A 25,075-nucleotide genomic window follows, 5' to 3' on the forward strand; every position below is an offset into this window, starting at 1 on the left:
TAGCAAAACATTGACAAACCGCTTCCTCCATAGTTTATAGTCAAAAGGACAAGGAAATGCGAGTGACTAAAATGGGAAAATCCAAGTCAAATATACATTGTACTTCTTATACTTACCAATTGGATGTAAAGGTAAACCCCACAAAAGGAAGGAGATGAGCTGCAAATCCATTGAGGCTATTTGGAGGCAATGTTTCCTGGATTGAAGAAAAGTATGATACACTTTTAATGTGTTCGATAAAAAAAAAAAAAAATCTTAGAAGAGATGTTTATTTTTTCTGTGAGAAAATTCAGGGGAAAAGATAAATAAATCAAGACACTAATTTAACTACAGGTAGTCCCCAAGTTACGAATGTCCGACTTATGAACCACCTGCCAAAGCAAACAGTCAAAAACATTTTTCAAAAAGACCTTGTAGTTTCCAGAATATGGATTTTTAGTCCTATTTTTCTCGAGCATCTGACAGGCAATGAATTCACCGCCTGTCAGATGGTCCCGTCCTGTCCCATCTAGCACTCAGCAAGGGAGGTAGACAGACGGCCCTCCATGGAAAGCAAGATTTAAAATTAAGAGCAATTAAGCATTTTGTATCCATTAAAATTTCTGCATGGTGAAATTAAAAAAGGCCATCACAAAACATTCTAAACTTCTAACACAGATTATGTCATGGAATAAATTCAACAGAAAGAGGCTGTTCAACTGGCTGTTCTACTTCTATCACTGTCCAACAGGACATGCAAGTGTCCACTAATGGGAAATTTAACCAATCAAGACTAGCAGCTGTTGAGTCAAACAGTTGTCAGTTAATGAATTGCCATCTACTAATTTTCTCTGTGTCATTCAATGAAAACTGGAAAGGAAATGCAAAAATTGAGTCAATCACTATTATCTAGAACTGGTGATCGAAATGAGAATAGATGCGGGAAGCAGATTTTAAAAAAAATAAAATTATAAAATCATTCAGTCTTTTCATGTTCTACCAAAGTGGGGAAATAGAGAAAGTGGTGTGGTGTCTTGACAACCTGTAGAAAAAGGCACAGGAGACAAAAACTGGAGCCCAATAGTGTAATAGGTTAAGGGTAAATGTGAAAGTAAATAGATAAGACTCTACTCACAAAGGAGGGTTGCAGGGGGCAACCGACCACAGAAAGCAGGTGGAGACCATAAACCCGACTCCACTTGGGGTGGTCCTAGATGGACCTGGCTGTGGTCGCTCTCCTGGAACAAAAGGGAGACAGATGTCCACCGTGGTGGAAACCACGTGTGTTCTGTCACCACCCCTTGAACAGTTATGTACAGGGGTATATTAGGCACAAAATAGGGGAGAGAGGCGCCCTGGTTGATAAAAAATGTTTAAAAGCAGTTTAAAATCGAGAAGGGAAAACGAGGCATCTTACCTCAATGACGAAATCTCTGTATTAAACAAAAGATTTTATTAAGCATAGGCAACGCATTTCACGGGTCTAAGCCCGCTTCCTCCGGCCAATAATAGTGCCAAATAGTGAAATCAATTTGGCTCCCTATGTCCGTGAAATGCGTTGCCTGTCCTTAATAAAATCTTTTATTTAATACAGAGATTTTGTCATTGAGGTAAGATACCCAATTTTCCCTTCTCGATTTTAAACTGCTTTTAAGTTTTTATCAACCAGGGCACCTCTTTCCCCTATTTTGAGTCATAGAGAAAGCTAATTTATAATGGACTGGGTAAAGAGAACACGAGGTGGGTCTACAAGTAGAAAAATAAAATGCTGCCAAGTCCGTGGGGGTTGTTGATTGAGGCAGTGCACATTACCTCCTCTCCCCACCGCTCCCGTCTGCTGCCATCCATCACTTTCACTTCGGTGACCTTTGGGGTCACAACGCTGGAGAGGAAGCGTCTGTGCTTCCTGTGAGAGCACAGTGCTGATTGACATAGAGGGGGCGGGGGAGAGGTGCAGGCAGCAGAGAGCCTGTTAGAAGGTTTCGATAGGTGGGGAAGGGGCGTTTTGCAGGCGTTCCTTAGCCTGCAGTGGGTAGCTCCTTCCCCGTAGTTTAACGAAATTCGGAATGTCGCCAGATTTCAGGGGGCTAGCGGGGAACAGCGGGCACAGAGAGTGGATATTAGGGCACACAGAGGCATGGCCTGCAGATGGGAACATGCCTCTGTGTCCCTTCTTTAGATTGAATAACCCGCTTCGGGATCTCCATAAGTAGGTTAACAGACATCAAAGCATTTACCTGGGGAGAAACAACTACTAATGCCAGATTGTCTATTTACCTGTATATTTAATAACATTTACAGAAATTAGGCATTACATCCAGAAGCTGTACAACATCCACCAAATCACAGAAATAAAACAAACACGAAAAAGGAAAATCTCTTGTGGTAAACTTTGTTATAATGCAGCAAAGTACTGCAATAAATAAAACATGAATGGGGAGAACGCAGAGTGACTGGGAGAGACTCAGATCTACTGGGGCAGTGGGTTTATCATTTCCAGCATGTGACCATCTTCTCCAGTCCACTAATGTCACGCTCCCCTTTTCTGTTTATGTTTTTTTTTTTTTTTGAAAATGTATTTTTATTCAAGGACACAACAAGATAATAACAGGCGGTTAACACATGGATAATGAGATTAGCTTACATTTACAGCAGTGGAAAGTATTTACAGGTAAACTGTAGGAAAAGGCGTACACTGTGGTAACACGATAACATACTTATTAAGTGACATATCTGTATCCAATTTTTATACAAAATCAGGGTAAGCGGAGGGGGGGGGGGGGGGGGAGAAAGGGGGAAGGGAGGATGGGGGAGGGGGGGGGGGATGGTGCAAAGGGAGGTATTGGGGCTGGAGTGGGGATTGAGGGGAGGGGGGGAAGGAAAGGTGGGAGGGGGGGGGGTCACCAGCCCCTAAGGTGTTGCTTAGCGATGGGAAACAGAGGGCTCTGAGAATTAAACGCAACCTGTGTACAGCGCACCCAACGTCAACAAATACATGTATTGGCTAGGTAGCCTGAGGCTCAAATGTTATTGCAGAACTCGAGAGCTTTGTCTGTGTCCCTGAAATCCAACCAAATTGCCCATCTCTGGGACCAAAGAGCCTGTTTAGATTGGGCGGATAGCATTAGATCGTCTAGTCTCATCAGCAGGTTAATTTCCTGAAGCAGTTCCCTTCCCGAGGGGCATCTGGGGCTCTTCCAAAGTCTGGCGATCAGCAATCTGGCACATGTCAAGATAAAGCGAAATATTGATTTTTTGATGTTTTTGAGAGATCCAGGTAAGATGGACAACAGAGCTATTTCAGGAAGATATGGGAGGGAAGTTAAATATAATAATTTGTGTAGTTTAAACACCAGTTTCCAAAAGGGCTGGATACTCTCGCATGCCCACCATATGTGGAGATAGGTGCCCGTTTGGGTTGAGCATCTCCAGCAGATGTCGGTTGTCTGGGGGTCGTATCTGTGTAGGGTTTGGGGGTCTCTGTACCATCTACAGAATATTTTGTAATTTCTCTCCTGGGCTAAGATTGAGGGAGATGATCTATGTGAAAGAGAAAATGATTTTTCCCAATCCTCAGGTTCAAGAGTTTTGCCCAGGTCTCTGTGCCATTTATTTTGGATCCTTTCTAAGTTGACCTCCCCAACTGAGCAAACCAGAATAGAATAGACCTGTGAGATCATATGGTCTGGTTTTCCCTGCAGGGAGCACAACTGTTCAAAGAAGGTGAGGTCCCTATGTATATTGCCAGCTTTAGATAATGTTCTGTAAAAACCCTGGAATGAAGATTTCATTAGCCATTGCATGGGGGGTTGCGGGGTGCCCCTAACGTCCCATGTTTCAGAAGCGGTCAATGAGCGCCCTGTGATGTAGTGTCTGATCTGGGGCCAGGCATTTCTATCTCTGCCCAAGAACCTGGGGGCGTGCATGAATAAGCTAAATTGGGGGTTATCTAAAATACTGCTTAAGGGACTAGGGATGGAAGAAATGTTATATGCAGCTCTGGCCCTGTCCCAACCATCTAGCAGTTCCCTGATCCAGAAAGGTAGTGCAGTTCTAGGTGGTCTAAGATTTTTAGTGGTCCATAAAAGAGCCCTAGGGTCCACTGGGGATTCTGCTGTGATTATGGGAACCCAGTGCTTTTGCATTCCGTTGTGGAATATATCCAAGATTAAGATCAGTTGGGCGGCTTCATGGTATTTTCTAAAGCAGGGTATGCCTAAACCTCCTTCTGATTTGGGTCTGATCAGCAGATTAAAGTGGCATCTTGATTTCCTACCGCCCCACAGGAATGAGATAACTGTGCTTCTTAGTTTATAGAAGAAAGTTTTAGGGATATTAATCGGGATGGCTTGGAAGACGTAAAGTAGCCGTGGCAAGATGTCCATCTTAAGGACATTTGCTTTACCGAGCCAAGAAATTTTCAATTTAGTCCAACTTTTAAGGTCAAGAGTAATTTTTTCTAGCAGAGGAATGTAGTTTAGCTGGTATAGTTCTGATAAGTTGGCTGGGATATGAACTCCTAAGTATTTGATGGAGCGGGAAGCCCATCTAAAAGGGAAGGAAGATCTGAGGAGGTCTGCTTTATGCTTTGGAATAGAAATGTTGAGTATCTCGGATTTGGACAAATTGATTTTGAAATTACTGAGGTTTCCGAAACGCTCCGCTTCTCTTAAAAAGTTAGGTAAAGTGATCTGTGGTTCAGTGATAAAGAGAAGCAGGTCGTCGGCATAGAGGGCTATTTTGGATTGCCGATCACCAGACTGAAGGCCTTTAATATCTGGATTCATACGCAGAGCTTCAGCGAAATGTTCCATGCACATAATGTAAAGCATCGGAGACAGGGGGCAGCCCTGCCTCGTCCCATTGGAGATAGGGAAGGCGTCCGACAGGATCCCGTTAACCCTGACCCTTGCAGACGGGCCTACATACAAACCCAAGATCTTATGTATCAAATTTTGACCCAACCCCACTTGAGCTAAAGTTTCTCTGAGAAAGCCCCAATGGATCCTGTCGAACGCCTTCTCCGCATCAATCGTGAGCAAACACATCTGTCTACCATCTTTTATTGCTTTGTGTATCAGAGAGGTGGTTTTTAGGGTATTATCCCTTGCCTCTCGCCCTTGTGTAAATCCTGCCTGATCGGTGTGAATAATAGACGGGAGGATGGGCTTAAGTCTTTCGGCTATTATTTTTGAATACAGCTTGATATCGAGGTTTATTAGGGATATGGGGCGGTAACTACCGCAAAGATTGGCGTCCTTGCCTATCTTAGGGATCACCACGATGTGGGCTTGTAATGCCTGATTCGGGAAAGAGGAGGTCCCTGAAATATCATTAAAGGCTCTGTAGAGGATAGGAGTAAGTTCAGATGAGAGAGTTTTAAAAAAGGCACCTGACATGCCATCGGGCCCGGGACTCTTCCCATTCTTGAGGGACTGAATACCAGTAGATATTTCCGCCTCTGAAAATTCCTTATCTAACTCTTTAGCCACCTCCTCCCCTATCTGTTTGAGTTTCGTTTGGGAGATATATTTTTGGATCTTTTTGGAAAGTGTGTCGGCATCCAGATTATGGAACTTGCCTTTTAGGTTGTACAGATCTAGGTAGTAGTTCCTGAAAGCCGCGGCTATTTCAGAGGATTTATGTTTTATAGCATCGGTTTTGGGGGTTCTGATTTGGGGGATGAAGGATTGGTTGTTTCTAGGGTGTAGGCGGGATGCCAGGAGCGTGCCACATTTATCTGCTTTCTCGTACAGAGTACCCTTAAATTTCTCTCTAGCTCTTAGAGAGTTTTCGTCCAGCAAAGCCAGGAGTTCCTGTCTCCTGCTGGACAGTTGGAGGGCAATGGTGTCTGATGTATCTGAGCCTGATTTTTGTTTATTCTCTAGGTCTGTTAATAGCTTTAGGAGATAAGAAATTTTACTACTTTTTTCTTTCTTAATCCTGGCGCCGTGTGATATAAAAACCCCTCGTAACACGCACTTTAATGCTTCCCATTTAATGGGGTAGGCGGTTGTATCATTAGCATGATCAGAAACAAAATTCGAGATAGCCTTCTTAATATCATTAAGGCAGGTGTCATCTTTTAGTAAATTATTGTTAAGTCTCCACTGGAACTCTCTGTGGCTGTCCGTGGACATATTAAGAGAGCAGTATACGGGGGAGTGGTCAGACCAAATGTGGAGGCCAATGTCTACTGCTTGTATTTTTTCCAGAAGGCAGTGTGATACCAGAATATAGTCTATGCGACTGAAAGAATTGTGCAGAGCTGAGCGGAATGTATAGTCCCTAACGCCCGGATTGAACACCCTCCAACTGTCCACCAGACAAAGATCCAGCATTTTTTTCTTTATTTGGGATCTCAGCTTGTGTGAAATGTGACCCTGCTCGCTAGAAGAATCTAGCTTGGGATTGAGGCACATGTTAATGTCTGCTCCAATCACCACCACACCGTCGGCAAAGGTTTCTAGTTTATTTAGATAGCGTAAGAGATGCTGTCCTTGGTTAGCATTGGGGAGGTAAAGGGAAGCGAATGTTATAGGTTTGCCATATAGTTTGCCTTTAAGAAAAACGTATCGGCCCTGTGGGTCGATAAGAGTATCTATGTCGGCCAGGGGAAAGGTTTTGTGGAGGCCAATTGATGCGCCCTTTGATTTTGAATCAGGGAATGTGCTGTGATACCACCTATTAAAGAAGCGATTATTGAGGCAAGGGATTGAGTCGCTGCGGAAATGTGTTTCTTGCAGCATAGCCACTTTAACTTTCTGTTTATGCAAGTGGTAGAGAATCTGTGACCTCTTATTAGGATTATTTAAACCTTTCACGTTATAGGTGACGCACTTGCAGTCTGGCAGTTTTAATTTATTGGTCGTCATTTAGACTTTTGTGTGGTCGAGGTGCCTGTGTTGATGCTCCGGTCTTCAACAGGCCCAGAGGTCCCTTGAGTAGTTAGATGGAATGGGGGTATGGTGACCTGGGATGGATGGCGGAGGGAGGGTGTTGTGTTGGGGGGGAAAAGGGAATTAAATGAAACAAAAACATAAAACACGAGGAATAAAATCATCCTCGTAGAACACAATGTTTGTGGTCTCAGGACTGGTCGGAACCAGTGTATCATATGATGGGGAGAGGAAACTCACGAAACGCGTGGTCTCGCGTCTGTCATTGTTCGTGAGCTCCCGCCGGACTCAATGTGCAAAAGTCTCCATTAGTGGAGGTGGTGTGGATTAGACCTCTACCCTGGATTAAGCCAGGGAGGGGGGGCTTCGCTCATGTAGATATATAGCGTCAGGTTATCCGGCCTTTTAAATAACAAACTCAGTATACAGGCAACTGGCCTGGAGTGTAACACTTAAAACCATAAACACAATATAGGGTAAGAAAACACATAATTAGATGTAGTACAAGTGTCAAGCCCTATCTTCATAAAACTTCAACAGTGTAAGGCATTTGTATAAGCCAGTGGCATAGTATGAAAAGCATTAACCAAATTTCGCCATAAACTACACCCCAGACGCATTCCCCCCACAAGTTCCGCGGTGCTTGTTTCTTTTATGTGGCCAGAAATCGACTTAAGTCCTGGGGGGAGAGGAACTCCGCTGACTTCAGATGTCGTTGTCCATTATCCTTCTGACCCCAGGGCTCGCCCCTCTCAGTATTGGGGGGCATATAGAAGATCGTATGGGGGCCCGGAGAAAGTTCTATGGAGGTTTGTAACAACCCGCCTTGTGAGCTTAGTGGTGTGACCAGGGCCATGTCCAGCTTGTCATATGCATAGAAGGCATGCAAGTATGTGGAAGGTGGGAAGCGGGGGGGGGGGGGTCGTAAGTCTATGGCGATAGTGGGGCCTAACCGAGAACATAGGATAACAGTTACAGTACCTTGAGAGGAGAGTAATTCGGATCACAAAAGTGGAGCAGATGTCCCCCACGACAGTACCGCAGGAGAGATAAAGGTGGAGAGTGATCAGCGGTTCCCTTTTCTGTTGACCGTGGCCCACCGCGGCTTCTGTGGCTGGCTAGCAATCGGTTTTGCAGCTTGTAGCGGCCATTCATCTAGTTGTACCTCGGGTAGATGGAGGATATCTCTAAACTTCTTTAGGTCATCGGGGCTGTATAGTAGGGCCGTTCTACCGTCATGATTCGCCTGCAGGTGGAAGGGATAGCCCCATCTATATGGTATCTTCTTTTCCCTCAGAATGTCCAGAAGCGGACGTACCGCCCTGCGCATCTGGAGGGTCAGTCTGGAGAGGTCCGCTAGGATCATGATTTTTGCCCCGTCGAATTCAATCTCCTCCAAGTCCCTGGATGCGGTTATGATGGCCTCCTTAACTTTATAATAATGTATGCGGCAGATAACGTCGCGCGGTCTGTCTGGGTTGGTGCTGACCGGGGCCAGTGTGCGATGGGCCCGATCAATCTCTATATGGTCGTCCTTGTCCTTTCCCAGTATGTTGTTGAAGATGCAGAGAAGGGTTGGGATGAGCTCCGTAGTTTTAATGGCCTCTGGGATGCCCCTGACACGGAGGTTGTTTCGTCTATGACGATTCTCCTGGTCATCTAAGCGCAGATATAGGTCTTTTATCTGCTGGGAATGTACATCAATGGTATCTTGTTGTTCGGATTGAGTCTTTTCCAGCTTTTCAACCTGTTTTTCCGTATCTTCTAGTCTATTCCCTATATGGCGTATTTCTTGTTTCACCTCCGATATTTCCCTCTTGTATGTCGCTTCGAGTCTGCTTATGTAGGCCTCGAGGTCACCCTTCGTGGGTAGGGACCTAATATAATCATGAAGGTCTACCTCCTCGTAGGATGCTGAGCACGTGGAGTGCGGTGGAGAAGGCTGCCCCTCTACACCTTCGGGCGCCTTAGGTGACAAGGAAAGTGAGGGGGAGGCCTGCGCAGCAAGGTTCATTTTAGGAGATGTGTTCGGGGGAGGAGAGGACTGACCTTTGTTATCTTTGTTGGGCCTCGGAGAGGCATTGTGAGTTGGTGAAGGCTGTCCCTTTGTGATGTTCCCAGGAGGTGAGTTCTTCTCCGCAGGCTGTGATACGGGGCTAAGTCCCTGTTGTTCGGGCGCCATCTTGGAGGTTCCCGCGGTGTCGTCGGCCCTCGTGATCGGTTTGAGGTATTGCTGGATCTGTGCCGCCGGGGCAGTGTTAGACTGCCCCTGGTCCTTCTTCTTCTTGTTGTCTCTTCCTCCCATACTAAAATCAGGCAAGGGAGACTATGCTAGACTGCTAATGTCGCTATTAAATGAGTCTAAGAACGGGAGCTCAAAGCTAGAGCGTCTTCACTCGTCCATGAGCAAGCCACGCCCCGTTCCTGTTTATGTTTTTTGTCACAGACACCTCTTCTGGATTCTTATAAGATGCAGCAGAATCCAGCTAAAATCTTGACTTGCATTGGTAGCGACTCTCCTGGTCTGTGACAGCTATTCATCTACAACATGGTAACTTAACCCTTTTGTGTTGGTATAAATCAACTGACATTTGACAGGTGCTGCTTTAGTTGCTTATGGGCAACTAATGAGTAGTTTAACACTGTAAACACCCAAACGCTACTAACTAAATAGGAAAATATCACTTACTGAATTTTTTAAAGTTTCATCATCCACATCAAAATTGGAGGTGTCTGCTGGGTTGTCCACCTCAGGAACGTATGGTGGGACAGCGGTACGTATGTTTTCCCAGTCTATCCCTCTAAAGAATGTGTGATTCTTGAAGTCACTGATACCACCTCTACCAAGACGCTTCTCTCGCCGGCAGATCAGATTCATGATAAGATCCTTGGCATGCTCAGATACATCGGTGATGTCAGAGGGAAACTGCAGATGTTCCTGCATCAGAATCAAGTTGTCTTATTAAAAACAGTCAGAGGTTAATAAAAAAAAAAAAAATTATTGATAATCTTGAAATCACATAAATAGAATTTTAATTCAAATGACAAGCTGCAGAATAAATTAAACCTACTATCCATTTGACTTTACAAAGACAAGAGAAAAAAAATAATTTTAAAATAATATTTCAGATTCCTCACTTCTGTTTTTTGTTTTTGTTTTTACCCAACACAACAAGTTTATTGCTTCAAAATAAGAGACAGCAACAACATCATTACATTCAGGTATCACAAGTAATCAGCAGTGAAAACAATAAAAAGGGAAAGGGGGTATAGTTTGGTGTGCATTGCCGTAGCGCATAGAATAAAGCAGATCATCAACCTTTAGGGGACAGAGAGAGGGAAGCTAGATGTTTGAAAAGTTTGACTGTTTCCTGGGTAACCATGTGTTGTCAAACTTTACAACAGTACCAAGGTGCCCATAAACTAATCTGTGATATGGCAAAATAGAAAGAGTTTTCCTTGCTAAGTTAAGGGCTTGTAACAGTAAAGCTTTAGTGCATCTAGCAGAAAGCAGGAAGGCAATTAAGTAAACAAATTTTAGGATCACGGTGCACAGGAGTACCCATAATATGATGAATGAATTTCGTGACTTGGATCTATTAGCTGCGTACTGGAGGGCATTCCCAAAGTAAGTGGAAGAAAGTGGCAGGTGCAGCGAAACTTTTAGGACCTGGAAACACTTCAGGACGATATTTAGATAAGGTGATTGGGGTTTAGAAAAGATCTGCGGACAATATACAGATACATTCATTTATGCGGTAGATGTGGTGAAATATTGGAGATGCTAGATAGGACATTCTTCCATTGCTTGCCCGAAAGTACACCCACGTTTTGCTTCCAGGAGGGTTTTTTAATAAATGCTCTAACATGTGCCCTGGGGCCATAAAGGAATTCCTCACTGCTGATAAATCTGCAGAGGCAGCTTCAAGCCTGTCATAGGATTGCTCAATTCAGATACAATGCATACTGGGTGTATTAGCATGGTGATTACTGCTAGGTTTTCTTCTCTGTGCAGCTACTAACTCATGCAGGTACAGTTAGGTCCATAAGTATTTGGACAAAGACGCTTTTCTAATTTTGGCTCTGTACATTATCACAACGAATTTTAAGTGAAAACTCAGATGTAGTTGAAGTATAGACTTTTAGCTTTAATTCAGTAGGGTGAACAAACAACTGCATAAAAATGTGAGGCTACTAAAATATTTTTAACAAAATCCCTTCATTTCAGGGGCTCAAAAGTAATTGAACAAATTAAATAACTTGAAGTAACATGTTCATTTCTAATACTTGGTTGAAAACCCTTTGCTGGCAATGACAGCCTGAAGTCTTGAACTCATGGACATCACCAGGTGCTGGGTTTCCTCCTTTTTAATGCTTTGCCAGGCCTTTACTGCAGCGGTTTCCAGTTGCTGCCAACTTGCCATAGTGATGGTGTATCCCATACGTCACTCCCCAGTCTCACTCTCACCCCCTGATATGGTTCCTGGTATACACGTGATCACAGGTGCTCCAGGCTCTGATTGGGCTGGAGCTCTGCACTGTGGTTGGAGGAGCGAGAGCGTGGGCATACCCGAAAGGGGAAGCCCTGCCTCCACAGCGGCACGAACAGCCCACAGAAACCACGAAGACAACTTCAGGGGTGAGTATTTCTATGGATGTATATAGGGGATCCTTCTCTTGTGTACCCCTACTTTTTGGCCTCCTTACGAAGCGGGGGAACCCGTGAAATGGCTGTCAGGCCGCTTATTCCCCTGTGTGCTGTATTTTGTTTGATATACCTGCTGGATTAAGGCCTGGTTCGCATTAGCGGTTTTTTTCTGGATCGGAACGGGAACGTATACTGTACAAACAGAACGGATGTGAAAGGATCCAATATTAACCTATGGATCCATTCACATGTGTCCGTTGGTACGGATACGTTCCGGTCCCCGGATCTAAAAATTGCTGCAGGCCCTAATTTTCCAGACCGTTCTGCCCAGCAGAATGGATCTGGACAAAAAATGCTGCAGTATTGGGGCATTGGAAAACGGAACGTTTCTTCACACTAGTGAAGAAACGGACCGCTCCACGGGGGATGGGGGCATGTGCCGACGCGAACCTGAGCGAGGGGAGGGTGAGGGAGGGTGCAGCAGCTGGGCGGGTGGGTGAGGGAGGGTTTATACATACCTTATCTTCTGTAGCAGCCAGCGGTAGAGGCTTCCGTCTTCTTCCGCATCATGTGACTAGTCACATGACGCGCTGTGCAGTCACAGTGGAAGAAGAGGAAGCTTCTACCGCTGGCTGCTACTGAACATTAGGTATGTATTTGCTGAGTGAAAACAGATCCAATCAATCATTGATGAGATCAGTTTTCAATATGTGAACCGAGCCGCGGACAGAGCCATCCGGATCCGGTGAAGCAGAGACCGGATCCGCTCACTGGATCCGTTTGTGAACCGGGCCTTAAAGGGAACCTGAACTGAGTAAAATTATTTAAAATAAACACATGATGCAGCTGCAAATGAATATTACATACTGACCTCACCATCAGTTCCTCTCAGAAGCTCACCATTTCCTTCTTACAATGATCCCTCCCAGTTCTGACAATATTTTGTCAGAAATGAAATATACCAGTTGCTGTCAGTTCTATATCAGCAGCTGTCAGTTACAACTGAATGTGCAAGGTAATGTCCATGTTTCTCTATGACTCAAGTGGGCGATATTACAGCTTAACAGTGTGCTGACCAGGAAGCTGTTATGGGGTAATAGCCATTTTCAAAATGGTGGACAGAGAATTCCATTGATCACAGTGGACAAACAGGACGCAGGAGAGGAGAAAGATTGATGAGTAGACTATACATTAGGCAAGTATGACATGTTTATGTTTATTTTGACTTTTATTTTTCAGTTCAGGTTCTCTTTAAACTTGAATTGAACATTACACTGATGCCCTGCTTTCTACAATCTCTTCATACATTTGGCTTTCAGTTGCTGTTTGTGGGCCTTTCTGTCCAAAGTTTAGCCTTCAACAAGTGAAATGTATGCTCAATTGGGTTAAGATCAAATTACTGATTTGGCCATTCAATAAGTTTCCACTTCTTTGCTTTAATAAACTCTTGGGATGTTTTAGTTGTATATTTTGGGTCATTGTCTATCTGTATCATGAAGAGCCGCTCAATCAATTTGACTGCATTTAGCTGGATTTGAGCAGACAGTAGGTCTCCGAAAACCTAAGAATTAATTTGGCTACTTCTGTTCTCTGTCACATCATCAATAAACACTGGTGTCCCAGTGCCACTTGCAACCATCATCACACTACCTCCAGCGTGTTTTACAGATGATGTGCTTTAGATAATGACCTGTTCCCACATCTTCTCCATACTTTTTCTTGCCATCATTCTGGTAGAAACTGATCTTGGTTTCATCTGTACAAAGAATGTTTTTCAAGAACTATGCTGGCTTTTTTAGATGTTCTCTAGCAAAGTCCAATCTACCTTTTCTATTGTTAAAGCCTATGAGTAGCGGGAACTTTGCAGTGCACCCTCTTTACTTACTTTCATGCAGTCGTCTTATTTGGTAGACTTAGATATTGATACACACCCCTAAGGCCCATTTTACACTATCCGTTACTCTCAGTTATAACTGAAAGTAAACTGATTTTCACAGTAATGCCCATGTTTTCCTATGGCATAGCTCCAACTACACGCGTTTCAACTGAAAGCTTTTTCACAATGCACTGCTATGGAAAAACCGCATACCAACACGTACTAACACACATCAATGCATACCAACGCATTAAGTGTAAAAGGGCCCCATGGATGGCTATTTTCACCTGCATGGAGAGCTCCTTTGACCATGTCTGTTCACAGCAAAATCTTCCACATGCATGCACCACATCTCAAATGAACTCCAGGCTTTATCTGCTTAATTGATAATTACATGACGGACTTGTCCACATGTGTTAAAAAATGATTTAGCTTCCTCACATTTTTATGCAATTGTTTTGATTACCCCACTGAATTAAAGCTGCACTTAGACTACATCTGAGTTGTTTCATTTAAAATGAATTGTGATAATGTACAGAAACTTGTTTCTGTCCAAATATAATTTGAACCTAACAGTAAATGGGACTTACTGATCACTTTTCCTATCATTATAGATCCCAAAATTACTTGGTGGGGGCGCAAGTAATTTTGACAATATGTCACAATTTTGTTTGAAGAAAAGGGGGAACAAAAGGGAAATTTCACTTCCAATTTCAAAGCCATTTATTAAGTATTTTTAGGTTATCAACATGAGTATTGTAGCATCCCCTCAAAAGGGGAATGATCTAAATTTACTTTTTGAACAAAGCATTATTACAATACTCGCCAGGGTAAGTATACTTATCAAGCCTTGTAAAAATACAGACCACCATAAACTTTACCGTAACGTACAGGGAAAAGTTGTAAAGAGGGGAAAGTTGCGAAAGAAAGGCCTAATTTGCTTCATGTACTGAATATGTCAGAAACCTAAAAACTGATTGGATGCTCAGGCCATTTCTATAGTCTATACAGGGCTGCTAGACCTTTTGGAACTTTGGGACTGTGTCATATGTATTGCCAAAACTGGACAAAACATATGACATATCATGAGATTATTTTTTTTTTTTATGTACAATAGGCCTCTTTGCATCCCTTTAAAAAGTCAGCATTAACATTTACAATGCTTCCATTTCTGAGTTGTTTCGTAGGTTTTGTTCAATGTGCTGACTTTCACAGTCACCAAGACACAGGCAGGGAGATATTGCAATCTGACTTGAAAGCGACTTTTTGAATTTGGGAAAAACAACACTGGAATTGTGCGGTTTTCTTCTCTTTAAAAAAAAAAAAAAAACTAAGGTTGTTTATTGTAAGAAAAAGACATCAGTATCATACACAATTCAACAAACAATATTAAGTAGCATATAATACAAAAGGGGAAAGGAGTAGAAAGCTAATACCAAGCATCAATAGCAGGGGCAGATATCGTAATCAAGATGAGAAATGTGTGGAAGAGGACCCAGAAATATATATGTGAGGAAAAACAATATCAGCAGGCATTATAAAGGTTAAACATGATGACTAGAAAGCCGACTGTTCCAGATATGTGAAAATTATAGTGGGGCAGTTTCTATGTTTATAAACCAATTTATTATATAGAAGAGAACCTTTAACCTTAAAGGACAACTGTACTGAGAAGAATATGGAGGCTGCCATATTTATTTCCTTTTAAAAAATACCAGTTGCCTGGCAGCCCTGCTGTTCCATTTGGCTGCAGTAGTGTCTAAATAACACCAGAAACAAGCATGCAACTAATCTTATCAGATCTGACAATAATGCCAGAAACAGCCGATCTGCGCATGCTTGTTCAGGGTCTATGGCTAATGAAATTAGAGGCAGAGGATCAGCAGGATAGCCAGGCAACAGGTATTGCTTAAAAGGAAATAAATATGGCAGCCTCCATATCCCTCTCGCTACAGTTGTCCTTCAATTTTCCAGTCATTGAGCATCGGACAAATTGGCGATAGCCATCTAAAAGCAATGCATTCTTTGGCCACAAAGAGAGTCTCCACTAAAAGGGCCTTGTCAAATTTGTACAAGCCCTTGACAGTGATATGTAGGATACATATTTTAATGTCCAGTGCCACAGGCAAACCCATGGTATCGTGTAGGAAGGACACAATTTGTTTCCCGAAGGACTCCACCTGAGGACAATGCCAAAGCAGGCACTTAAAGGTAGGGTTTCGAGAGTACACATTTAGGGGAACAAGAGGAGGAGTTAGCAGAGAATTTAGAAATTCAGGAAGGGGTGAGGTAAAATTGTTGGAGGATACAGAGGTGTGTTAATCTGTCTTAAAAGCAGGGGGATATAATTTTGGTAGTCTGCGGACAATCCTCCCAGTCATCTTCATCCACCTGTAGTCCCAGGTCAACCCACTTGAGTAGTGCACTCTCAGTTTATCAGATTGGTGAGTGATAATAAGGAGTAGATGTCAACAATATGGTGTTTCATGGGGCCGTGCTAAAGACTTTCAAGGATGAGGAAGGTACCAGTGTGAGGGGCTTCCTCTGAAAAATGAGCCCTAAGTGCATTTAGAAATTGCGCATACATATAATTAAAAATGGGCATGAGGTTATATTGATTCTGTGGGTCAGAAAGTGGGATCAGATGAGTATTGCCTAAATCAGACCCAGATAAACTACACCCGTCTGCCCAAAGTGAGACATTATCCAGGCTCTCAAGCTCGGCCAGCTTGGAGTTATGTGTGGTCTTCCCAAGAGGAAGAAGGAATTGATGTTAAAAAGATTGGTACCAGCCTGAGAGGCCTGCTTCAAAATGGTGTTGCTCGGGTCATTGAGTGAAAGTGTTTCCTTAACCACTTCGGGACCACAGTCTTTTCGCCCCTTAAGGACCAGAGCCTTTTTCTCCATTCAGACCACTGCAGCTTTCACGGTTTATTGCTCGGTCATACAACCTACCACCTAAATGAATTTTACCTCCTTTTCTTGTCACTAATACAGCTTTCTTTTGATGCTATTTGATTGCTGCTGCGAGTTTTACTTTTTATTATATTCATCAAAAAAGACATGAATTTTGTCAAAAAAATGACTTTTTTAACTTTCTGTGCTGACATTTTTCAAATAAAGTAAAATTTCCTATACATTTGAGCGCGAAAGTTATTCTGCTACATGTCTTTGATAAAAAAAAAAACATTCAGTGTATATTTATTGGATTGGGTAAAAGTTATAGCGTTTACAAACTATGGTGCCAAAAGTGAATTTTCCCATTTTCAAGCATCTCTGACTTTTCTGCGCACCTGTCATGTTTCATGAGGGGCTAAAATTCCAGGATAGTACAAATACCCCCCAAATGACCCCATTTTGGAAAGAAGACATCCCAAAGTATTCAGTGAGAGGCATGGTGAGTTCATAGAAGATTTTATTTTTTGTCACAAGTTAGCGGAAAATGACAGTTTGTGACAAAAAAAAAAAAAAAAAAAAGTTTCCATTTCTTCTAACTTGCGACAAAAAAAAATGAAATCTGCCACGGACTCACTATGCTCCTCTCTGAATACCTTGAAGTGTCTACTTTCCAGAATGGGGTCATTTGTGGGGTGTGTTTACTGTCCTGGCATTTGGGGGGTGCCTAATTGTAAGCACCCCTGTAAAGCCTAAAGATGCTCATTGGACTTTGGGCCCCTTAGCGCAGTTAGGCCGCAAAAAAGTGCCACACATGTGGTATTGCCGTACTCAGGAAAAGTAGTATAATGTGTTTTGGGGTGTATTTTTACACATACACATGCTGGGTGGGAGAAATATCTCCGTAAATGACAATTTTTTTATTTTTTTTACACACAATTGTCTATTTATAGAGATATTTCTCCCACTCAGCATGGGTATGTGGAAAAATACACCCCAAAACACATTATACTACTTCTCCTGAGTACGGCGATACCACATGTGTGGCACTTTTTTGCACCCTAACTGCGCTAAGGGGCCCAAAGTCCAATGAGTACCTTTAGGATTTCACAGGTCATTTTGAGAAATTTCGTTTCAAGACTACTCCTCACGGTTTAGGGCCCCTAAAATGCCAGGACAGTATAGGAACCCCACAAATTACCCCATTTTAGAAAGAAGACACCCCAAGGTATTCCGTTAGATGTATGGTGAGTTCATAGAAGATTTTTTTTTTTGTCACAAGTTAGCGGAAATTGATTGTAATTGTTTTTTTTCACAAAGTGTCATTTTCCGCTAACTTGTGACAAAAAATAAAATCTTCTATGAACTCGCCATTCTCCTAACGGAATACCTTGGGGTGTCTTCTTTCTAAAATGGAGTCATTTGTGGGGTTCCTATACTGCCCTGGCATTTTAGGGGCCCTAAACCGTGAGGAGTAGTCTTGAAACCAAATGTGGCAAAATGACCTGTGAAATCCTAAAGGTACTCATTGGACTTTGGGCCCCTTAGCGCACTTAGGGTGCAAAAAAGTGCCACACATGTGGTACCGCCGTACTCAGGAGAAGTAGTATAATGTGTTTTGGGGTGTATTTTTACACATACCCATGCTGGGTGGGAGAAATATCTCTGTAAATGACAATTATTTGATTTTTTTTACACACAATTGTCCATTTACAGAGAGATTTCTCCCACCCAGCATGGGTATGTATAAAAATACACCCCAAAACACATTATACTACTTCTTCTGAGTACGGCGATACCACATGTGTGACACTTTTTTGCAACCTAGGTGCGCTAAGGGGCCTAACGTCCTATTCACAGGTCATTTTGAGGCATTTGGATTCTAGACTACTCCTCACGGTTTAGGGCCCCTAAAATGCCAGGGCAGTATAGGAACCCCACAAGTGACCCCATTTTAGAAAGAAGACACCCCAAGGTATTCTGTTAGGAGTATGGTGAGTTCATAGAAGATTTTTTTTTTGTCACAAGTTAGCGGAAAATGACACTTTGTGAAAAAAAAACCAATACATATCAATTTCCGCTAACTTGTGACAAAAAATAAAATCTTCTATGAACTCATCATACACCTAAAAGAATACCTTGGGGTGTCTTCTTTCTAAAATGGGGTCACTTGTGGGGTTCCTATACTGCCCTGGCATTTTAGGGGCCCTAAACCGTGAGGAGTAGTCTTGAACCCAAATGTCTCAAAATGACCTGTGAAATCCTAAAGGTACTCATTGGACTTTGGGCCCCTTAGCACAGTTAGGCTGCAAAAAAGTGTCACACATGTGGTATCGCCGTACTCAGAAGAAGTAGTATAATGTGTTTTGTGGTGTATTTTTACATATAACCATGCTGGGTGGGAGAAATATCTCTGTAAATGACACATTTTTGATTTTTTTTACACACAATTGTCCATTTACAGAGAGATTTCTCCCACCCAGCATGGGTATGTGTAAAAATACACCACAAAACACATTATACTACTTCTCCTGAGTATGGCGATACCACATGTGTGACACTTTTTTGCAGCCTAGGTGCGCTAAGGGGCCCAACGTCCTATTCACAGGTCATTTTGAGGCATTTGTTTTCTAGACTACTCCTCACGGTTTAGGGCCCCTAAAATGCCAGGGCAGTATAGGAACCCCACAAGTGACCCCATTTTAGAAAGAAGACACCCCAAGGTATTCCGTTAGGGGTATGGTGAGTTCATAGAAGATTTTATTTTTTCTCACAAGTTAGTGAAAAATGACACTTTGTGAAAAAAACAATAACAATCCAATTTCCGCTAACTTTTGACAAAAAATAAAATATTCTATGAACTCATCATACACCTAACAGAATACCTTGGGGTGTCTTCTTTCTAAAATGGGGTCACTTGTGGGGTTCCTATACTGCCCTGGCATTTTACGGGCCCAAAACTGTGAGTAGTCTGGAAACCAAATTTCTCAAAATGACTGTTCAGGGGTATAAGCATCTGCAAATTTTGATGACAGGTGGTCTATGAGGGGGCAAATTTTGTGGAATCGGTCATAAGCAGGGTGGCCTCTTAGATGACAGGATGTATTGGGCCTGATCTGATGGATAGGAGTGCTAGGGGGGTGACAGGAGGTGATTGATGGGTGTCTCAGGGGGCGGTTAGAGGGGAAAATAGATGCAAGCAATGCACTGGGGAGGTGATCGGAAGGGGGTCTGAGGGGGATCTGAGGGTTTGGCCGAGTGATCAGGAGCCCACACGGGGCAAATTAGGGCCTGATCTGATGGGTAGGTGTGCTAGGGGGTGACAGGAGGTGATTGATGGGTGTCTCAAGGTGTGATTAGAGGGGGGAAATAGATGCAAGCAATGCACTGGCGAGGTGATCAGGGCTGGGGTCTGAGGGCGTTCTGAGGTGTGGGCGGGTGATTGGGTGCCCGCAAGGGGCAGATTAGGGTCTAATCTGATGGGTAACAGTGACAGGTGGTGATAGGGGGTGATTGATGGGTAATTAGTGGGTGTTTAGAGGAGAGAATAGATGTAAACAATGGATTTGGGAGGTGATCTGATGTCGGATCTGCGGGCGATCTATTGGTGTGGGTGGGTGATCAGATTGCCCGCAAGGGGCAGGTTAGGGGCTGATTGATGGGTGGCAGTGACAGGGGGTGATTGATGGGTGGCAGTGACAGGGGGTGATTGATGGGTGATTGACAGGTAATCAGTGGGTTATTACAGGGGAGAACAGATGTAAATATTGCACGGGCGAATTGATAAGGGGGGGGTCTGAGGGCAATCTGAGCGTGTGGGCAGGTGATTGGGTGCCCGCAAGGGGCAGATTAGGGTCTAATCTGATGGGTAACAGTGACAGGTGGTGATAGGGGGTGATTGATGGGTAATTAGTGGGTGTTTAGAGGAGAGAATAGATGTAAACAATGGATTTGGGAGGTGATCTGATGTCGGATCTGCGGGCGATCTATTGGTGTGGGTGGGTGATCAGATTGCCCGCAAGGGGCAGGTTAGGGGCTGATTGATGGGTGGCAGTGACAGGGGGTGATTGATGGGTGGCAGTGACAGGGGGTGATTGATGGGTGATTGACAGGTAATCAGTGGGTTATTACAGGGGAGAACAGATGTAAATATTGCACGGGCGAATTGATAAGGGGGGGGTCTGAGGGCAATCTGAGCGTGTGGGCAGGTGATTGGGTGCCCGCAAGGGGCAGATTAGGGTCTAATCTGATGGGTAACAGTGACAGGTGGTGATAGGGGGTGATTGATGGGTAATTAGTGGGTGTTTAGAGGAGAGAATAGATGTAAACAATGGATTTGGGAGGTGATCTGATGTCGGATCTGCGGGCGATCTATTGGTGTGGGGGGGTGATCAGATTGCCCGCAAGGGGCAGATCAGGGGCTGATTGATGGGTGGCAGTGACAGGGGGTGATTGACGGGTGATTGACAGGTGATTGACAGGTGATTGACAGGTGATTGACAGGTGATCAGGGGGGATAGATGCATACAGTACACGGGGGGGGGGGGTCTGGGGGGGGTCTGGGGAGAATCTGAGGGGTGGGGGGGTGATCAGGAGGGAGTAGGGGGCAGATTAGGGACTTAAAAAAAAAATAGCGTTGACAGATAGTGACAGGGAGTGATTGATGGGTGATTAGGAGGGTGACTGGGTGCAAACAGTGGTCTGGGGGGTGGGCAGGGGGGGGTCTGAGGGGTGCTGTGGGCGATCAGGGGGCAGGGGGGGGGGAAATCAGTGTGCTTGGGTGCAGACTAGGGTGGCTGCAGCCTGCCCTGGTGGTCCCTCGGACACTGGGACCACCAGGGCAGGAGGCAGCCAGTATAATAGGCTTTGTATACATTACAAAGCCTATTATACACTGTTGCAGCGGCGATCCGGATGCCAGTAACCCGCCGGCGCTTCCGAACGGCCGGCGGGTTACGGCGAACGGGGGGCGGAGCCAGTCCCCGGCGGCTGATCGCGTCACGAATGACGCGATCGCCGCATAGCCACTCCCGCAGCCGCCCCCGCCGATGGGCGTATTGCGGTCGTTTGGGCCCAGACTTTGCCGCCGCCCATCGGCTGGGGGCGGTCGTTATGTGGTTAAAGAGGAGCTGTCTGCCATACTATCTCAGGAAAAAAAAACAAATCTATAAGTAGATAAATACTTGCTCTACTTACATAACATATGTAATGCACTGTCCACGTTATAATTCCTGTGAATGTTATAAAGGAAGAGTAGAGAATCCTATTCTAGACAGTTTCCATATTTACTGTGGCTATTTTGAAGCCAGTCGTGATGTAATATCCGCCCTTAAAATAGCCATACACTGGTCGATTTGCCATCAGATCGACCAACAGATAGATCGAATCTGATCAGAGAGGGATTGCATGGCTGCCTATATTGCAAACAGATTGTGAATTCAGCATGAAATCGATTCGCCATCTGTGAAGCTGCCGCTGCCCCCCCCCCCCCGCCATACATTACCTGCTCAGTCGGCGCTAGTCCCTCGGTCTTCGCTGTCTTCTCCGCTCCGGGCTCTGAGTCCAGCTGGCTTCACTGAACTTCCTGTCCGGGGAACAGTAGAGGGCGCTCTACTGTTTAAACTTCCTGCCGGGACAGGAAGTTCAGTGAAGCCAGCCAGACTCGGAGCCCAGTGCGGAGAAGAAGATAGCGGAGAGAGCGGGGACACGCGCCAGCGGAGCAGGTAATGTATTGCAGCTAGCGTCAGTCATTCGAAGGCCGCTATCGCTGCACTCTTGACCAGCCGGTGATCGAGCAAAATCTTCCGCACGGACGGTTCGATGTGGAATCAACGGGAACGATTGATTTCGGACGGAAATCGATCGTTCTGTCAGTGTTTGTGCAACAATTTCACAGCAGATCGAATCTGCTGTATATCAGCGGAAAAACCGTTAAGTGTATGGGCCCTTTAAGTCTGCCCACCCTTCACTATAGAAAGTGCATCGTTCCAGCCTGAGAAATTTTGGCCAATCAGAGAGGAACAGAGGTGTGGGAGGGGAAAACAGGAGGGAAAAAGGCTTCAGCCAATCAGGCTGCATTAGTTAAGTCTGGGGGGAAGTAGAGAAGCAAAAAAAGACAACCCAGCATGCCCTGCAACTTCTCTTTTGTGTACCAAATTAGAGTCATGTAAACTGGGGAATGATAATTTATCAACAAGAAAAGTAATATTGATTTTAACTTTTGGTTTGCCTGATTAGAATCCTTATTACTTGTTTACCAGCTAAAAATAAAGAATGGATTTTTGATTTTATGCCCGACAGTTACTCTGTAAAGAGAACCCGAGGTGGGCAGATGGAACAGAGGCATGTTCTCTGCCTCATGACATGCCTCCGTGTCCCCACACCGCCGCTCTCTGCACCCCCCCCCCCCCCCGGCCGCACTATAACCTTGGCATTCCTGCAAGATTTCCAGGGCAGCTCTCCCTGGCCACGCCCCCTGACATTTCCCCGCCTCCCTGCACACTGCGAGAGAGAGACACACAGTCTATCCTTGCAGCGTTGTGACCTATTGGTCATGAAAGTGGGCTAGTGCAGCCCACAGGAGTAGCGGGTAGCGGCGGTTTTTGCGGCTACCAGATCTGCTCAGACCCCTTGATCAGGTAACCTGTTTTTTTGGTTTTTTTTGGAGCCCACCTCAGGCTCTCTTTAAGCAGTGCAAAAGGGGGGTTGTTATTCCTGTCAGAGGCCTCAAAACCTAAACGCTCCAGGACCCGAGAAGAATTAGTCAACCAGTGGGCAATGTGCTCCAACTGCAAGGCAAAATATTACAATTGCGGAACTGGAAGGGCCAGCTCGCCTGAGTCAGAGGGGCACTGGAGGACGGAGTGTTTCAGTTCAACTCTAGATTTGTTCCAGACTATTGAGAGAATTAAGGACTTGCGTTTTTTGAAAAGCGCCTAAAATACAGTATATATGGAAGAACTGTGCATAACATACAATAACTTAGGGAGCAAAACCATTGTGATGAGGTTCTCACGACCTACCACTGATTTATTTATTGTATTTATAAAGCGCAAACATATTACGCAGCGCTGGACATGCAGCGCATTATAAGTACAAGGTAATGCTTAGTCACGGGATGGGAGCATGGAGATTAGGCAAGTTTTGTTCACTCAAATGCATAGCATGGGTGCACAGTAATGGAGGTGCATGATCAGGTAGGACACAAAAGGAGGAGGCCCAAAGGCTTACAATCTAGAGGGAGAGGTGGGGACATGAAAGGTAGGGGTCCAGAGTTCAGCTGTTGGTTTGGAGCACTTGTGAGGGGTGGTAGGCCAAAGTGAAAAGGTGAGTTTTAAGGGGCCTTCTTGAAGATGTTGAATGAGGGGGCTGCTCTTACGGGTGGATGTAGGGAGTTCCATGGTGTTGGAGCAGCTCTTGAGAAGTCCTGGAGGCGTGCATGGGACTGGGTGATGCGGGGGGCGGTCAGGCGAAGTTCAGTGGAGGAGCGGAGTGAGTGGCTAGGTGTGTACCTCTGAGTAAGATCGGAAATGTAGGTTGGACAGGTTTTGTGGACGGATTTGTAGGTCAGACACAGTATCTTGAATCTGATTCTGGATTGGATAGGAAGCCAGTGGAGGGATTCACGGAGGGGAGCCGCCCTGGTGGAGCGATGGAGTTTATAGTTCTGGCTGCCGCATTCATGATGGACTGCAGCGGGGCAATTCGGGTCATAGGGAGACCGGACAGAAGGGCATTGCAGTAGTCAAGGCGGGAAATTATGAGGGCATGGATGAGGAGTTTGGTGGTGGCAGAGGTCAGGAAAGGGCGGATCTTGCAGATGTTACGAAGAAGGGAAGGTGCCTGTGGATAGGGAGAGGTTAAACAGGGTAGTAAGGACTGGGGCCAAACACGTGAAGTGAAGTAAATCAGAAGGGATAGGGTCAAGGGGGGAGGTAGTGGTATGGGAAGTCTGCAGTATGTGGTCGACTTCCTCAGTGGTAGCAGGAGTGAAGGAGGTGAGGGGAGGATAGGGTGGAGGAAAAGCTGGATGGGAAGGGGTGGGAGGAGAAGATTTAAGATTTGATATTTCCTGACGGATGGAGATAAATTTTGTTGGTGAAGTGGGTGGCTAAATCTGTGGCAGAGAAGGAGGAAACGGAGGGTGGGTTTAAGCAGGGAGTTGAAAGTGGCAAAAAGATGCCGGGGGTTGAAAGCTTGTGCTCCGATGAGCTTGGTAAAGTATTCCTACTTCGCATCAGCAAGGGCAGTGTGGAACTGCAGAAGGTTAGTCTTGTACTGTAGGAAATCCTGGTTAAGTCGAGTCTTCCTCTATTTCCATTCAGTGGCGCGTGTTACCCTCTGGATGTTGCGAGTATGGGTAGTGTGCCAGGGCTGGGGGTTAGGGGGCCGGTTGCGGCGGAATATTGGGGGAGCAGCTTCCTCCAGGGCTGATGAGAGAGTTTGGTGATAATGAGATGCAGCAAGATTAGGACATGTTAGAGTGGGGAGTGTGGAGGAGGGGGCTTGGAGGGGGTCAGCAAGGACACTAGGGTTGAGCTTGCGTAGGTCACGCTGCCATCAACCAGGTGGGTGGGCAGGTAGTTTGGAGGTGCCTTCTGTGAGGAGGTTGAAGGTGAGAAGGTGATCTGAGGGTGGGAAGGGTGCAATGTCAAGGTCAGTAATGGTGGTGGATTTAGTGAATATAAGGTGGAGAGTGTGACCTGCAGTGTGGGTGGGGGTGTTGGTGTGTTGTACTAGGCCAAGTGAGTTGGCTATGGTGAGTAGCCGGGTCGCGAC

The 25,075-nt window shown here is 44.9% G+C and overlaps 1 protein-coding gene across 3 annotated transcripts in view; it reads right to left on the reverse strand.

The window, feature by feature from the left end:
* CDC42BPG (CDC42 binding protein kinase gamma) overlaps positions 1-25,075 on the reverse strand; it is a 327,785-nt gene that overhangs the window by 110,400 nt on the left and 192,310 nt on the right. For 2 of the 3 annotated variants that reach the window (XM_068259435.1, XM_068259434.1), the window contains exons 9-10: positions 9,568-9,816; positions 117-196 (exon numbers count right to left, since the gene is read on the reverse strand). In XM_068259435.1, coding sequence (XP_068115536.1) covers positions 117-196; positions 9,568-9,816 — 329 coding nt within the window. Of the gene's footprint in view, positions 1-116; positions 197-9,567; positions 9,817-13,411; positions 13,494-25,075 lie in introns of those variants that run through there. The other variant, XM_068259436.1, reaches the window with a different exon arrangement.

Source organism: Hyperolius riggenbachi, chromosome 11 (genome assembly GCF_040937935.1).
Source record: "Hyperolius riggenbachi isolate aHypRig1 chromosome 11, aHypRig1.pri, whole genome shotgun sequence".
NCBI classification, from domain to species: Eukaryota; Metazoa; Chordata; class Amphibia; order Anura; family Hyperoliidae; genus Hyperolius; species Hyperolius riggenbachi.